General features: G+C 37.0%; 2 protein-coding genes across 5 annotated transcripts in view; one reads left to right on the forward strand and one right to left on the reverse strand.

Moving 5' to 3' along the window:
• ANO3 (anoctamin 3) overlaps positions 1-17,852 on the reverse strand; it is a 416,780-nt gene that overhangs the window by 56,372 nt on the left and 342,556 nt on the right. For both annotated transcript variants that reach the window (XM_021685869.1, XM_021685870.1), the window contains one exon: positions 15,253-15,313. In XM_021685869.1, coding sequence (XP_021541544.1) covers positions 15,253-15,313 — 61 coding nt within the window. The remainder of the gene's footprint in view (positions 1-15,252; positions 15,314-17,852) is intronic.
• On the forward strand, positions 1,883-15,224 carry MUC15 (mucin 15, cell surface associated). Of its 3 annotated transcripts, none has more exons than XM_021685872.2 (4): positions 1,883-2,012; positions 8,388-9,112; positions 11,828-11,977; positions 13,882-15,224. In XM_021685872.2, the coding sequence occupies exons 2-4, from the start codon at positions 8,425-8,427 to the stop codon at positions 14,040-14,042; spliced, it is 999 nt and encodes a 332-aa protein (XP_021541547.1). In that variant the 5' UTR covers positions 1,883-2,012; positions 8,388-8,424; the 3' UTR covers positions 14,043-15,224. The 3 variants fall into 3 exon arrangements, with proteins under 3 accessions (XP_021541547.1, XP_021541548.1, XP_021541549.1); XM_021685873.2 differs by having other exon boundaries at positions 13,975-15,224; XM_021685874.2 differs by having other exon boundaries at positions 13,978-15,224.

Below are 17,852 nucleotides of genomic sequence, written 5' to 3' on the forward strand. Positions count from 1 at the left end.
AGCAGAGACCCTGATACGGGGCTCCATCCCAGAACCCTGGGATCATGACCCGAGCCGAAGGCAGATGTTTAACAGAGTGAGCCACCCAGGTGCCCCAAGAAATTACTTTTTAACTCCAACTCAGGTCATTTCACAAAGATTTCTGATCACAAGTAAGTGGGCTAAGTAGCCACTGAGGCATTAAATGCATGCATACTTCTTATTTTATGACTTTACTTCCAGATGTGCTCATGACAGGGAGGGTAAATAGGGTTTATCTCTTGGGTCATTTCTAACCAATTTGTTATGGTTGTCAGGAGGGCAACGATGAACAGGATTCTGGGGCCACAGGTACAGTCTCCAGAAAAGGGGTTCATGGGAGGTGAGATTCGACTCTTACACAGTGAAAGCAGAGAGTTGTAGCAAAAGTACCTTGTAATTTCCATGCCTGGCATAGGCCATAATTACCATGGTCAAGTCAGAAAGTGGTAATGATATTCATACACATATCTAGGAAAATCCCTAAGGGCATGGCACACCCAACCCTGCCAAGTCATGTTCAGATCTCTAAGTAGACAGAAAATATTTTGTCAGTGGGATTTTTTCCTAGTAACTGACTAATCTGAAAATAACCAATTGAATTCTATTAAACCATTGCTCAGTAATCAGTTGTTTGATTGAATTCAACTTGCTTTTCTTCATACCAGTGCAGATACAGCTTAAATATCCTTTGAGTAAACACTTCTTTTTAGGGGTTGGCTTAATTTCTAATCATATTCTGAAGGGGGCTTTGACTTCAGAAAATTTAGAACTAGAGCATTACCTTGTTCTTTCCTGGGGCCAATTAATGGGGCAGATTCTTTGCATTCAATTTGAAGGTCCTGTACTTTAGCTAAGGTTTCATTTTCTCTCCCAGCATTTGGAAACCTACCTCCTTGTACAACAGAAACTAAGCGTGAACCTCAGATGTACTGAGCTGAACCGGCCTTGGCGCCAGCCCCCAAATACTGGTGTGCAGAATATCCCAGAAAGTGCAGTTTCACTCTGCTCCCTTTCATAAGCTGTGGAAGGAAGTGAAGGAAGCATGCCAGGTTGTTATTCAACTCCAGTATTTAATCAGGCATTACCTGGGCACTTGTGAAACTCTCCAGCTTCTAAATTGAGAGTAAAAGCAAAGAGAACACAGGATGGAAAGAGCTTAATTGACAAAGCTCTCAGGATTGCTCAGGATCATGTGGCCATTCCCACACAGGCCCCTGTGACTCCCCAAACTCCTGAAAGTCAGCAAGAAAGCCCATCTCAATTCTGGTGATTTCTAACTGAATGCTTCACAGCTTTCTCCAGGATGCCAATACACGTTAATTCACTTTGTGTTAAGAGTGACTTTCGATAAAACTGATTTCAGTGTACTGCAGACAAGGACCCTCACCACTGTATTTTCTCCATTCAGGTTTTTGGTACACAAAGAGGGCATACTACTATGGGAAAGACAGGTTTGTTTATGATATAGGAGAACAACATGGGGCTCACACGGAGTAACAGGTGCAGGGCATGAGTCATTTTGGTTTCCTCACCTGCAAAGGGCAAATCCAGCATGTGCCAGAAATTCCTGATACACCGGCGGACATTACCAAAGTCTTTGTCCTTTTTTTTTTCATTTAGGGCAGGAAATGGATGTCCCTTGTTCTGCCACTGCTCAAGAGAACTAGCCTGCCCCAAAGTCAAAACGATCAACCTATGAAACCTGGAGGGTTGGGCTTTTTTTTTTTTTTTTTTTTTTTTAAGGTCTGAATGAGGTGATATCTTCATGCTGACAGCTGAGAAGCAGGTCAGTCAGGTTCTTGGGTGCTCTATTACACAAGCAAGATTTGGCCAGCTCCACCTAATTTTGTTTCTCTGACACCCTCCTGCTCAGTGGGACACTGTCATACTTAACCCATCTGCTTTCTCTGATGCTCGGCAGACTCATTCCAGCCAGGACAGCTGTCTGTGATATTTTAGTTCCTGTTTGTAAATACCTCCAGAACCTGAAGGTAAGTGTGGACTGGGTTACCTAGGATCCCATTGCCCTCCCCTCCCTTTTTTCTCTCCTCTTTCCCTTTCTCCTTCCCTCTCTGTCTCTTTTATTTATTTGCCAGAGAGAATCAAAGCAGGGTCAACTTTTGACAGAACTCTCTGGCAAGTAGCTACGGAGTCCCTTATAAAAACAGGTAGTTGTCTCATTAATTACCTTCCAAATGAGCATTTGCACTAAGTGACTTAGCTTTAGGAATTACTTCCAAATTTGCTCAATGATGAAACCAGCTGCAGAGTTAAATAAAAACCTTACTTAAATTGTACATGACTACAAGAGAGAGTTGCCGTCAGATCTTAGTAAAAGTTTCACGATGTTTAAAGTGGAAATCGCATAAATATGAATTGATTATTTAGATTTAAATTATGCATTTGGGCTTTAAGGATCTTGCCAAAGTATTATAATATGACAGTTTTTGAAAAACAATATTTGAATACAATGAATTACAAGCTTCTATACATCTTTTCCAAAGATTTTATTAATCAAAAAATTGGCAAAATGTTATGTAACTATTTTACTTAGCATGATATGTGTGTACATCTGGTGCTCATTGGAAATCCGAGTGGCTAAGTCAGTTGCTACAGAACACATCTTATGGAATTAAGGTGTGGATCAAGTTTCTTAAAATTATTTTGTTTGTGGCTAGGTAAGTCTCCTTTAATTAAAGGGATGTTGATTTACTGTTTAGCACTTTCTATTTGATCCAAGGAGGGATTTTCTACAGTGAAATATAATAGAAGGCTGAAAACCCCATGCTTGGGAATCTGGGTCCAGAATATTCTGGAGACAGTTTTTCTTTCTAAGATTGATACTCTTCCATCTAATTATTTCAGTACTAAAGATGATGACTAACAATGCTCAAATTAGCAGGGAGTATGACATTCTACATATTTTTCCTGGATTTCGGCATACCCCAGTCTTTTAATTAGAATTATGTTCACCAACTTGAAATTTTTTTTCCTGAAGGAAAGCCTTGTCTTTCTTTTCTTTTTAAGTCAAATAAAAGTGAAATGATATGTCTACGGTCCTCAGGTACAATTCTTCTTTCTGGCTACTAGATGTTCTCATCCTTTCAAAACCCTCTTATTAAAAGAAGCATTTCTAGAAGCATAGTTCATTATGCCCTCATTTATTGAAGCTCTTTCATTTAGGAAAAGCAAAATACTGTTCAAGATTGTAAAGGCCACTCAAGAGTAACAGGGTCTGTCTGGGATATTGGCTAATGTCAGACTGAATTTCCTATTACAAAGAAAAACAAAACCCATCTGTCTTAACCTGTAGCCTGGGATCTATAATAAAAAACAAGCAAAAGCAACTGAGAGAGAAGTAGCACATTCTATGTACTGTTTAGTTATTTCACTGCGGAAACATGTTTTTACAGTATCCCCTCAGTGCACTGAACTAATGTTGTAATTTAAAAGTTTGGATTGTGATTGACTTGCCAATAACTAGCATTTCTCTTCCCTTGCATGGATTGATTACCTGATACAAACCAGGGTACCACCTTATTTTTAAAGGCTTGATATGAAATGGGTATGACTCAGTTATAACAAGAAGGCTGGGCAGAATAATGACTCTATGCATTTAAGGGGAAGCAAAATTATGCAGAGAGTCTGGACTTGCTTCCCTTAATGGTCATGGTTGTTGTGTTTCTCTCACCACTTTCTGCAGCCCTCCATACAAAAGTCGTAATGTGAAACCACTTTTTAGTGCCAACACCAAAAACAGGGGAGAAAACTGTGTTCATTTGCTCTGCATAGAGTAATTATTAAAAAAAAATAGTGCAACGCACACCCTCTGAAAGTATATTTTAAAATGTGTTAAATACCAGAAACAGTAAAAATAGTTTAATATATACAGAAAGGTTTAGAATCTGTTTTTAAAGTATCGCAAAATGGGTGGAAGTCCTTTTTTTCTGTTTGCTTTATAATAATTCTAATCTTAGAAGTTTTTCAAGTTTGTAATGATCTTAGCTCTGTTCCTATACTCTACCCCCTCAAATTTCCTCTCTCACGTTTCTACCTAGGGCCAGAAAGGGCAAAAAGGACAGTAGGGAAAATGATAGCTTCCGGGTTCTCCTGATTTACTCTCCTTCCTCAATTGCACTTTTCTTTGGTCCCACTTCTGTCTGCCTCCACAGTGCACCTGGCTGACAGATGAACTTGGGCACACACAAGCATGCCAACCATCATCCAGCATAACTTTACACAATGAGTATACAACATACTTTAAATATTTAAACTCTAGAGATGGAGAGAGGCCAAGAGGAAAGTGCAAAGAGAAAGAGCACAGATTTCTTTTATTGCCCTTCAGAGCTTCTGTATTACCTCCATTAGCCTTTGGGGCTTACAATGTGTTTTCTTCAATTCAGAATAGGGTTGAACTTAACCAAAATTTTCTAGTCCTTGTCCAGCAAAAGCCCAGGGCTGGGGTTCTGAATAGCTGATGGTTTCAATTCTGGGTTGGCTAATGTCAGACTGAATTTCCTATTACAAAGAAAAACAAAACCCACCTGTCTTAACCTGTAGCCTGGGATCTTCTATCCCTTTAAGATGAAGAGACCTGAGGGAGAGGTGTAACCTGTTTCTCTTGGAAGCTAAGAAGCGGAAGCAAAGTTATCCTCCACTGTCAGGCCAGGATAGCAGGAATAAACCAATTCTCACAAAAGCCTTACCCATAACTGTATTATTTTTGGAATAAACTGCAAATGGTATTCACAACACACATCATCCCTCTCTTCCATTTCCCTCTTTTCCCTGGAGATAAATTATAGGCAGTAACAGAACGCTTGGCTCATTTGGGGTATTAATACCTTTCAAGTTACAATCAAAAGCTGGGTGAAGGGTAGAGAGATCCCATTGGTGGCTCAATGTTACAAAGTGAATCCAGAACAACAAAACTCACTTTGCTGACTCTTGATATGTGGATTCTCATTACGGGAAGGGAGTGAAAGCTCAATACCATGTTCCTCATGTAATGTGAGAAAATTGGAACAGCTAAGGGCTGTTTTTTTTTCCCTTCTGGTGACCACTTCATTAGGAAGAGAAAATAACCACAAAGGGAAAACAAATCAAAATGTATAATAATGATACAATGGGTGGCTAAGTACAATTCATAAATTTAATGAGACCACTGGAATTAGATAATGAAAAAGGCTCTAATGTTTGCTATGAATTTGACAGTTCACAGGAGAAGGATTTTTCTGAAAAGATACATGGAAGTATTTTTAAACTAAATTGAATTGTATTTTAAATGTGCTGGGTGAGGTATCAGTTTAATAATGTGTTGGTGAACTAGAGGTCCTGGGGATGATAACGTTTGTTAATTTGTAAGCTACATGCTAAAGGTGTCCACCTAGCATCATAGAAACAATTGTTGGGATTTTCTTAAATTAGGGTGAAAGTGTATTTAGTGTGTTTGAGGGGTACTTAAGGTAGAAGGCCCTATTTTTCCAGTGTTTAAAATAGTGGTATTATTGGAGCGCCTGGGTGGCTCAGTTGTTAAGCGTCTGCCTTCAGCTCAGGTCATGATCCTGAGGTCCTGGGATCGGGCCCCGAGTCAGGCTCCCTGCTTCGTGGGGAGCCTGCTTCTCCCTCTCCCACTCCCCCTGCTTGTGTTCCCTCTCTTGCTGTGTCTCTCTCAGTCAAATAAATAAATAAAAATCTTTAAAAAAATAATGGTATTATAAACTGCTTTGAGTAAAATAATAAAATTTGGAGAAGCTGCGCTAAAAAAAATGTTGGTGGGAGGAAGTTCTAAAAAGCAGCTGAATTCTATATTCCCTTGTAATCAATTTCTATAGTCCTTTGTAACTTCTATTTCACAGATGAGTGATGACTGGCTTTAATGCCGAGGTTTGAATCCTAACCCGATGTCTGTCACTACTCTGTGTCCTTGACACTTTTCTTTTCAATTTATTGTTTTATTTTAGAGAGAGGTGGGGGAGGGGAAGGGGGCAAGGGAGAGAGAGTCCTAAGCAGACTCTGCACTCAGTGCAGAGCCCCACATGGGTCTCCATCTCAGGACCCTGATATCACGACCTGAGCCGAAACCAAGAGTTGGAGGCTTAGCCAACTGGGCCACCCAGACACCCCACATTGTTTACATTTTTAATGCCCCATTTAATTATGCATAAAACAGGACTGATAATCCCTCCCTCATTGTTTGTTTGATTGATTTTGGTAAGGATTAAATGAGAAAATGTGTGAAGCATCTGATTTAATAAAAGCAGAGTAGTAATACGTTTTCCAATGATGTTAACATTTTTTGGATCTAAATCCATTTTCTTGGCCATCACAGAAAAGTGAATGAAATATAAACAGACAATATCACAAATACAAACACCTATGTAATGCCTACCAGATCAAGAAACAGAGTAGCAGGGGTATACAGAGTCCCCTTCCAGGAGATTTATTTATTCTAGGGGGCAGGGAGGGGCAGAGGGAGAGAATCTTCAAGCAGACTCTGCACTGAGGGTGGAGCCGGGGGCAGGGCTCGATCTCATGACCATGACCTGAGCCAAAACCAAGAGTCAGACACCCAATCCATTGAGCCACCAAGGCACCCCTGCCTTGCCTTTTAAGTAGAATTTATTTAAGTGATAAGCATAGGGCATGGAAAATATTACATTTCGAAAGTCCTAGGAATCCACAGGTATGGACGAATTACTAAAAGCTTTTGGAAAAAAATATGTATCAGGATGTATTATAAATATATTTAAGTATATCATTAAGCAGGAAGGGGGCACTTAAATCCAAAAGAAAATCAGATGGAGTATTTAGAGACTCCTCAGACCCTAATGAAAACTCAAGGCTGAAGATAATTGTAAACATTTCTGGGAGAGCTTTTAAGAAATGCCACGTAATACTGGACCTTAAAAATAGCAAGTGCACATTCTCCCTTTTCTTATCTTAGTCATCCTGGAGCTTTTTAGTGAAAAATAAGCTCTAAGATCCAATTCAAAGAATAGGAAATTAGTTTTCAGACTTTATTGTTTGAAGAGGAACAGTCTAACATTTTTTAAAGAATATTTTTATATTAAAGATATTTCAAATTTTATCTATTTTTTATTTTTTTATTTAAATTCAATTAGCCAACATATACTACATCATTAGGTCAGACATTTCTAATTTTAGCATCTAACTAGGTTGACGTCAGTAGAGTTGGATTGAACTCTACCTCAGTTTCTTCCTTCGCAAAATAAGGATATACAAGCTATTTTTTTTTTTTTTCGCAAGGGATCATGGTGAGGATCAAGCGAGATGATATTGCAAACTTTCTGAGCTGTAAGGCACTTACAGAAATATTATTATATTTTCATAATAAAAAATGGAATGTCTATTAGCTGCTTACTTTAGGCCAGGTATTGATTAGAGTACTTCTACATACATCATTTCATTTAGTCTTCAGAACACTGTGATGTCAGTATGATGATGATGATAATGATAAAGTAAGTGCTTATTATGTTGATTATTTTTCACAGGTTATTCATAATAGAAGTCAAAATTTTAATATAAATCTAATTTTAAAATCTTTCCCCCATATCCTCCTATGAGTTGTGGCACTTCCACATTTCAGAGGCAGAATGATAATGCCTGGATTAAAAGTCTGGACCAGGGTTTCAACCTCAACTCTCCTACTATCTAACTATGTCATTTTTTCTACACATTCTCCCAGCCAGATGTTTCATTTATATAATAAGGGAATATAAGGAAAGAATATCCTGAAATCTGAGAGTCTTCCTGATTTTCCCTAATTTTGGATTAATAGGAAGAAGGGCATCATTAAAGTGTTGTGAAAAAAAGGGATATTGATTTAAATGTTTTCAAGTGGAGGTCCCTGCTATTTTTAAGGTCCAGTGTTATGTGTTTAGAGTATAATCAGTAACATCATTTTCATAATAAACATTCCAAATTATGTCTTTATAGAAAACATATTTTCTTAAACAGGTTAAAGAAATCAGCCAGCTCTACGTGCCCTATATTTACAATATTTTACTTAGCAATCCATATAAAATATCTCAAATATATATAAATATTTCAACTTGTCAAAAGCTAAATGATTTTTGAAATAGTGGAATAGTGGTATGTGGCTTGACAAAGTTTTTGCATGGCATTTCCTTAGAAGAAAGAAGAAATAAATATTATACAGAAAATAGAACTCACTCTAGGTTTAGTATATAATCCAAAGAAAACTAACTTTTGGAATAAAAAGTATGGTATTATCGATTCAGTATTATATCTCTAGATTTTTATTACTTTAAAGATGTAGATCCATTTAAAAAATCACTACTTCATGTAATAATTCAGATGCTTGTTATTTGCTTTTTTTTCAGATTCTCCTTAATAACACCAATACTAAAAAAGGCTACCATGTTGACCTCAGCCAAAATTCTGTTGATTTCAAATTTGTTTAGTTTACTATTAATTGGAAGTCATGGGAAAGAAAGTCTAGAAAGAAACACAACACAAAGCATTGCAGCAGACCTAAAAACAATGGGAAATGAATCTGTTCCTTTGGAAAGTGATGCAAATTTAAGCTCAGATAAAGAAAATAGAGAAACCTCCAATCCCGAGGCAAGTAATTCCCCTCTTTGGGACCCATTAAATAAACGCCATGGAACAACAGAAGTCTTCAGCAATTCATCAACGAACAACTTTTCTAGGAATCCAGGACCTATGCCTACGTCTCCCACAAGCCCTCCTCTGATCCATAGCTTTGTTTCTAAATTGTCTTGGAACTCATCCATAGCAGATGAAAATCCTCTTCCAGTCTCAGCACCTCCCAAAACTACATCTGCTATATCTTCAGAAAAGTTCACTTGGTCTTCAGCCAGTGATACCATAAAAACTCCTGGCAACAGTTCCATTTCAGTTAGTGTCCTCCCTGCAGCACCAAACACCACGTCCGTGACCCCCACGATAACAAAACCAGAAGAATGGCTCACCACATCCAATGATAGCTTCATAGGGTTTACCCCCTACCGAGAAACAACAACTCTACAGCCCACTTTAAAGTTTACCAATAATTCAAAAATCTTCTCAAATACATCAGAAGAAGGTAAATATAAATGGATTTAACTTTCCTTTCATGTGAAACTGAATCTCGAACTAAGTCATGCAGATTACAACTAAATAATGTACCATGTTGAAAAAAAAAAAAAGACTACAGCCGCACAGGTGGTTCTCATTTTGGGGGGCATCCAAGATATTCAGTGGAAAGAGTGAAGGGATTTCAGGCTTCAGGCAGCATACAGTACTCATTACTGTATGGGAACATGACGAGACAGCAGGACAAAATTAGAGGAAGGTTAGGTTGAGGTAGTAGTACAGTTTTGAGATATGGTGCAGTGATTTTCACTGAATCTGAGAAAACTGACTGAAATGTCCCATGCTTTAGGAACAATATGCAACTGAACTTTAAAAACATATGTATGTGAAAATTGAATAAAATAAATGAATTTATAAATTATCTGATACCACATAGCAATCACAGGAAAACAGAACACTGATTTTTTTAAAAAATGTAAATAAACTCAACAAAAGGAAATCCTCCTGAATTTTTAGTTTAGTACCTAATGAACACCATAAAAATGGAATGTAGCTGTGAGTATCACAAGAAAAGCATATTATGGGAACATTTTTATGTTTCACTTAGGGGTTATGTCAAGTTTTAAAACATAAAACAGAGAAGATCTCTAATATAATGAAAATTCATCATGTTTTGTTTTTTCAGGTCTACCCAAGTTTTTGTTTCCCTGAAATTTGTTTTTCAAGTTTTGGGTTAAATTCCAGTGAGTTAACATACAGTGTAACATTGGTTTCAAGGGTAGAATTGAGTAAGATTCATCACTTACATATAACACCCAGTGCTCATCACAAGTGCCCTCCTTAATGCCCATCCCCCATCTAGCCCATCCCCCACCCACTTCCCTCCAGCAAACTTGTTTGTTCTCTATCCTTAAGAGTCTCTTATGGATTGCCTCCCTCTCTCTCTTTTTTTTTTCCCCTTCCCATATGTTCATCTGTTTTGTTTCTTAAGTTCCACATGAGTGAAATCATATGGTATTTGTCTTTTCCTGAAATTTTTAAAAAATTCTCTTTTTTCCCCCATAAATCCAATGACTTGCAATACAACTTACTTTCAGATTATATTAATGATGTAAACACTAAATCATACATACAAATTCCTACTTGAAAGTTGTTAGTGTACAGGAAAAGTTTTAAATTTTGAAATCTAGGCTTTATAATAGCACTGCAGCTAATAGATTGTAAGTACATATATTTTCATTTTAGCTATAATTTTAACATATCCTTTCATTCATACATACTCTTATACTACATCAGAAAGAGGGTTTTTTTTGTTTTTTTGTTTTTTTTTTTTTTTGAGATAGCGCAAGCAGAGTGGTGGGGCGGGTAAGAAGGAAAGAAAATCTTAAAGCAGCTGCACACTCACCATGGAGCCTCACATGGGGCTCGATCTCACAAGAGTGAGATCATGACCTGAGCCAATATCATGAGCCAGACGCTTAACTCACTGAACCACCCAGGCGCCCCTACATCAGAAAGATTTTTTTTTTTTAAGATTTTATTTATTTATTTGACAGAGAGAGACACAGTGAGAGAGGGAACACAAGCAGGGGGAGTGGGAGAGGGAGAAGCAGGCTTCCCGCGGAGCAGGGAGCCCGATGCGGGGCTCGATCCCAGCACCCTGGGATCATGACCTGAGCCGAAGGCAGGCGCTTAACGACTGAGCCACCCAGGCACCCCCAGAAAGATTTTTAATAAATACTCTCTCTTTTGCCTCTCTAAATGCAACATACATACTAAGAATACAGAGTACTTATGCCCACCATTGCTCTTTAATCAAAAGAAAATTAGTTGACTTTGTTTTGCTTTTATTTTAGTAGTAATTTTGCTGTTACGCTTCTAGTGTGTAGGTTAATTTTTTTATAAATGGGTTTTAATATAGAATTACAGACTTTATAAGACCCCTCACCCACTTAATTAATAACATTCTCATGAAATTTTTTTAAAAACTCTGAAAATACAATACACTAAATATAAGTTCAGGGAGCAATACATAGTTTGTTAATAACGAACTTAGTCTTCAAATAAGGTACTTAGTAAAAAGGGATGATAGAGTAAAATTTTGGGCTCCCTTAAACTAAGACCTACACATCTGTTCTCAGTGTGCAAGACACTGCAAACATCTTGCTTTGGTCTATCTACTGTATCTGGAAATATCCTATATCAGGATATACTGCTTTTCCCTTAGAGTGCCTTTTCAGTTGGGGTTTTGTGGATTCATTTTCTATCACCCATTTACTCCCATTAGCTTTTTACTTTTCAGTTATTATAGAAACAAGTTCAAGGTTCATTTCATCATTAATGTTCATTAGAGATTCAGAGTTGATTAAAAACTTAATATAGCACTCAACATAGAAATTAGATCTTAATGGAGCATATACATGGTATTTCAGTACTATTATTGTTAAAAAAGGAATGAGAGACAGTTATAATACTAAGAAGTATTTCAACGTAATTAAAAATTTGAAGTATGGTTTTATCAGGAGGTGTATTTGCCAATATATCCCAAATACTCAGCACTTGACAAAATACACACACACACACATCACCATTATCTAATTAAAAAAAAAACAATATTGTTTAAACATTCTTTGTTATAAAGAAAGTCCAATGTATATATTTCTCTTCTTTGAAAAATTATTTTATATTTCTTTATCTGTTAATTATTTTTTTCTTTGTTCTCTAGAGAATAAAAATACAGGAGTAGTATTTGGGGCCATCTTAGGTGCTATTCTGGGTGCTTCATTGCTTAGTCTTGTTGGCTACTTGCTGTGTGGAAAAAGGAAAATGGATTCATTTTCCCATCGGAGACTTTACGATGACAGAAACGAACCAGGTAAAAGCAACTTTTAGGACCTCACCTGCACACGGTGGTTTTAATTAAATGAGGAACCAATGTTCACTACATTATCTAGAAGGGAGTTGGAGATTTATATGACAGAAACAGACTAAAGATTTATTCTGATCTACTCTCTGTTTCTCAAAGAACATAACCAAAATACTTATGGACCTGTGGATGGAATTTTAAAGCCATTTGTAACTGTGGCTCATTGCATCACAATTAGTTTTAAATAAACCAAATCCCAGAACCTAAAACATGTCTATAGAACTGGAAGAGAATGGTATGCCACTGAGGAAAAAAAAATAGGCAGTTTTGTTAGCAAGTAACTGCAGAGCTATATTCTCTGCCATTGTTGGATCTCTTAGCAGCAGTAACTTGAACAATGACTTATTCCAATTTGGAGTTCTTCTAAAGTTTACACAGATGCAGTAGCCCTCAATCAATTATCTTAATGAGTCTCTAAAACAGAATCTATAAAAAGCCATATATTTGGGTACATAAAATCACAATAACGCAGGAATTTGTCACTCATGTGATAGAAAAGACCAACCGTAATATCTATGAATGAGAAATGTGTCTGCTAAAAATAAAGAACTGGAATTGTTCTTAATATAATACTAATTAGAACAGAAATGAAATAATTTCAAATAATTGACTCATCTTTTTTTATATACTTCAGGAAAAAAAAATGTTTTCTGTTCTACAAAGGACTCTTGCCACCGTAAAAAAGAGTTAAATGCCCCTGGTACATCCTGTTGATAAAGTCTTGTTGATTTTACTAAGTTCAGGTCATGACTGACATATTGTTCATCTTTAGAACCAAATCCATTAATTGTAAATTTAACTGAATTCTATTTTGGGGGTTTCTAGCAATCCATATAAAATAAAAAGTGGCACTTTTCAAAATTAAAGGATAGGATTTCAGACAACAGGGATTTCTATACTTTTTTTTTTTAACCCCAGAATCTTTTCTTTACCTGTAATCACATGCAAAAGCTCAGTCTATCAAACTGATACAGTCTAAGATGTTGTGATTAAGGCATAATGGAATAACTCAATCACAACACCTCCTTTTCTCCTTCAAGAGAGCTTTGAGAAACCTCCCCCAAGTCCCTAAGGTTACTGGGCATCCAGTCTGTAAACAGAAGGTGTAAAGAATAGGTAGGATATGAGAATACCTAACTGAATAAATAAATCACTAATCTAACTAGTAATTAGTCACTGCCTTAATACTTAAAGATACCTAGCACATGCCAAGTTTTCTTTGAAAATAAATTCAATATCATTAAGGAAGTAAGAATTGGCTGTTCATTGAAAAAGTAAAAAACAATCTTATATCATTAATCAGAGAATGTCAAGTGCATGATAACTAGGATCTATCACAAAGAAACATAAGGTTTTACAAATAGTTTTCTTCCATCTACATCTTCCCTGGCTCAACCATAAAGATATTGAGACACTTAGAAAAATAATGACACTGATTTAAAATTAATGCTCTTCAGTTTTTAAAAATTATTTTTTTACACCAGAAGTAAAAATTCTGAACATGTTGACAAGGCTCTGAATTCACAAGATTCAAAAGTCAATGAGACATATGTCTGTCTGTCCTTCATACAAAGTACCACTCTACTTTCGTTGTGATTTCTCCCCTAGTTCCTTTATTTGTGGTTCACCAGGAGTAAAATTATTTTAGAAGTTAAACTGTTCTCTTAGTCTTAGAAAGAAATGTGTCATGACAAATATAGACTTATTTAAAATTTCAAAACCAATATCTGCAAAGCCTACACGAAAGATGTATCTACTTACTCATCTGGAACAATTGCTATAGTCTGGCAGATGCCTGAGCATGCATCTTCCAGACTGTCAACATAAAATAAATTTTTTTGTTACTTTTTTAGTTCTGCGATTAGACAATACACCAGAACCTTATGATGCGAGTTTTGGGAATTCTAGTTATTACAACTCAACTGTGAATGATTCATCTATGCCAGCAGGCCAAGAAAATGCACGGGACGGCATTCCTATGGATGACATACCTCAACTTCGTACCTCAGTATAGAACTAAAGGGAAAAAGGCTTCTGACGGCAAATGATCGCCTACATCCTAGTCTTTTCACAAACCCATCTTCCAAAAGCTAAAACAAGATCACTGTCATGTGGCTGTGCCAAGGAGAACTATAAAAGTATGAGACTAGTAGCAGAAACGTAGAGGATAAATCATCTAAAAGGTTTCATTTCTTACCATGTTTGGCTGTGCTGAATCATCTATCGAGTAACCTTAATTTGTACTTTGGTTTATTTTATTCTTAGTGGGAAATGGTTTATGGGAGTCAGGTAAAACTAAAAGGTTTCACAATGCTTTCCCTGCCTGTAATTTAACTAACTCTATTGTCCTAATTTCATGCATCAAGTTGGGCATTCCCTTGAAGGAAAACTGGAACAGTATTTTTTTTTTTTAATTTTGACTTAAGAAAGAGAGTATATGGAGTTTCTGTTCCTGAAAAATTAAGGTAATGGGAGTGAGAGACTTCTCTCTAGTACATTTTACTTTCCTGTCTCAGCACATACATGGTCCGTCCCTTGAATTGCCAGACTGACAATGACTTTGCATTCAACGGGGCCACGGTAGGAAACCTGACTCTACCCGGGAAAGGGATAGGTTCTCTTCAAAGGCTGGGGAATCCTAACCTGTCAGATTTCTTTTACGACTCAATTAATTGGGTGCTTTAAAGAGTCAATGAGAAACACGGTGAAAAAAGTCAGCCAAAGCATATACCTGTACATAATTTTTACAGTCTTAAGATGTTAAATAAGAACAAGATTTATTATGTATTAGATATTATTCCTTAATCATATATGGAATAGATTCTGTATCTGTAAGTGTATAAAGTGTAATGTTAAAAAAATAGACAAATAGAAATATAATGCAAATGAAACATTTTCTGAGCATCACTTTTACACGCAGTACACGCAGCATCATTTGGATTCTAATATGTTTCAGTTTGTTTTTAATCACCACCTGCATTCGGCAGGAAAAATACACTCCTTAGTATAGGAAGGTCAAGGCTTTAGGGACTAGAGGATTAGAGCAGGGGTTAAATTCCCAAAGAAGCAGTGAATGTGTGAAGAGGGCAAACAAAGCAAGAGATTTCATTGTTGAGTTGATACACAGGGTGTGTGTGTTTGTGTGTGTGTGTGTGCATGTATGTGAAGAAACAACAACAGCCTCAGAAAATGGGGACAAGCAATTAACAGAAGAACATACTTACCCCATATTGCCATAAAAATAGCAAAGAAGACCGTCCCTCCATTATCAAACAAATATGTCACCTTAATGGAAAATGAAGCAAAAATATTAGCCACAAACTGATTATAATAATCTAGTGATTACAGTGTACATTTAGGTTCTATGGTCTTTTTTACAAATGGAATCCCATTATTTTATGGTTTATAAATATAAGATATGAGATCCTTTCATGCGTCCTGCAGCTGTTTCATATGATGTTTTCATGGGGAGAGGTGAGGAATCAACATTTTCCCCCTTTTCTTCTTTCTTCCCTCTTATTCCCTGTGGACTTCACCTTCATTTCTGCTAGAAAGGGGTTCTAGCACCCTGAGGAAGTATTGTGGGCCACCGATCAGCAGCTAGGGTTAGCTTTTCAGTTGAGGCACACCTAGTGGCACTTCCTGTCAGCCAACCTTCTAGGACTGGGAAGTTCCAGAGTGCAGGATTCCACCAGTGAGGCGGCACCTTCAATGGAAAGGTATCACAGTGCTCGCCCTACTTTCTGACATCTTTCAGAGTGTGCCATGGGTCCACTAGCGGCTACGATTTTTTTAAGAGGTTTCATATATCATGAAACATTTAGGATATAATCCAAGTGTCTTTTTGAATCAGACATTATCTGAATTTTTATAAAGAACAGTGTACAGTGGTATGATGTTACTGAATACAATATTCAGGCTTGCAAGGATTGTTTGATTTTAATAAATTATAAATTCAGCTTACCTTGCTTCTTTTCATGTGCATAATGCCTTCCCTATAGTTATATTTTATATTTACAGTGAGGGCTATTAAACCAATACAGCTGAAGTAATATATGTTTCACGGTCATCTACGTAGGTACCATAGAAAGTACAGGGAAAACAGGGACGCTGTCCTCACAGGAGAGAAAGGCCAATTAGGGGCTCAAGAACATTATTTTAAGGGAAGTGGGAATACAATGGTGTCCTCTTTGTGCAGTCTACGGTCCAGAGGCTGGTCAATGAGTGCATTAATACTAATGTGTATTTTAATTGCAACATCTGAGACACACTGCAAAACAATGGGTAAAACAGATAAAGGCAGGGTGTGTTTTCCTGTAAAATAAAACATTACTGAAAGTATCATTATACAAAACGTGCTCCTTTCAAAAGCTTGTGGATAGGTGCAAGATGTCCTAGTTAGCTCTAAACTTCTATGGTTGTTAAGGCTTGGATTTCTAAAAATGTTATAAGAATTGGTTTTCACCACAATCATCACTATATATTACATGCAGGCGGGAAAATGGCCATAAAGAAATTCCCTACAGAGCTCATAAAATTACACCCAGTGGGGGAATCCAGCATTTTTCTTTCCAAGGGCATCCCACAGAGACACCGGCTATTGCCAAACAGGTAAATGGCTGTCTGATTTCCTTCAGAACAGACCCAGTGAAGGAAACATCCTCTTCAAGTGTTAGGACAGAGACGTTACACAGGGACTTAAAGGTCATCAAGAAAACATGGCTCTCCCCCTGCTCCAGAAACAGCAGTGCTTTTAGAAAAGGGACAAATACAAAGCCATGCTTACCAATAATTGGGTTGCAGGGCTATGATTTGTCATAGCGTAAGCCATATTTTCCTTAAAAAAGCTTTTCATTTTTTTTCTTCTAAGTTTGTTCACACATCTTTCAGGCATTTTTTTTTTACTCAATAAATAAAACATTCATTTTTTTAGAAACACATCCATGAGACACGGTAAGGTATACATGTAATAGTCATGTAATGTGAGATTACATATATGTAATTTGAGATAAAGCTAAAGTAGGAGTTACGGAAAATGTCAGAACTTGCCCTAACGATGGGTATAAAAGCATAAAATCATTGTGTTAGAGCCACTAAGATATGACAGGTGGGATGGCTATGATATGTGGGAGGCCACAGACCTAAGAAGAATAATCTGAAGGCTGCAGTTATAGCTGGAGTTGCTAAGGGTTGCATTTAGAGTGCTGATACATGAGCTGTTGAATGAAAATGGGGGACAGAGAGAAAGAAGAGTCAAGCAGAGCATGGATGGCTCAAGCTTCGACTGTGGGTATTTGGCAAGAGAATAAAAGGGGAAGAGGCCTTCTGCCTATTAGGAAAGAGACCCTTGCCCTATAAAAGAAAGCTCCAGGTGAAATCTCAAGAAAATCCCCAAAGCAACGTAACAGGCTTTTCCAAAAGCAAAAAGGAAGCGCATCCTATCTACAAGTATGTATTTGCAATGATTTATTTTATTAGAAAAATAGCTTGCCTTTATGCATAGGGAGACCTATGGACAAGCATTTTATTCAACATTGTCAATGTGAGTAGGAATAATATATAAAGACAAAAGCAAACTAAGCCTCAAACAAAACTATGTTTAAGCACAAATTCTCCATTATGTTTGACATCTGATTTCTCTTGGAGAGCTGAGTGTGGCTAGAAATCAATAAATGTGGTTATTGTTTAAAGAGGTAAATTATTTATTAAGCTGGAAGCTTATAGTCTTGGTCTCTTCTACTGTAGTTGCTAGGTCAGTCTCTAAAATTGTGTGATGGGTTCAGGGTTGCATTAGCCTCTGGAAACTGCCACTTACATTCCATTA

Source organism: Neomonachus schauinslandi, chromosome 11 (genome assembly GCF_002201575.2).
Source record: "Neomonachus schauinslandi chromosome 11, ASM220157v2, whole genome shotgun sequence".
NCBI classification, from domain to species: domain Eukaryota; kingdom Metazoa; phylum Chordata; class Mammalia; order Carnivora; family Phocidae; genus Neomonachus; species Neomonachus schauinslandi.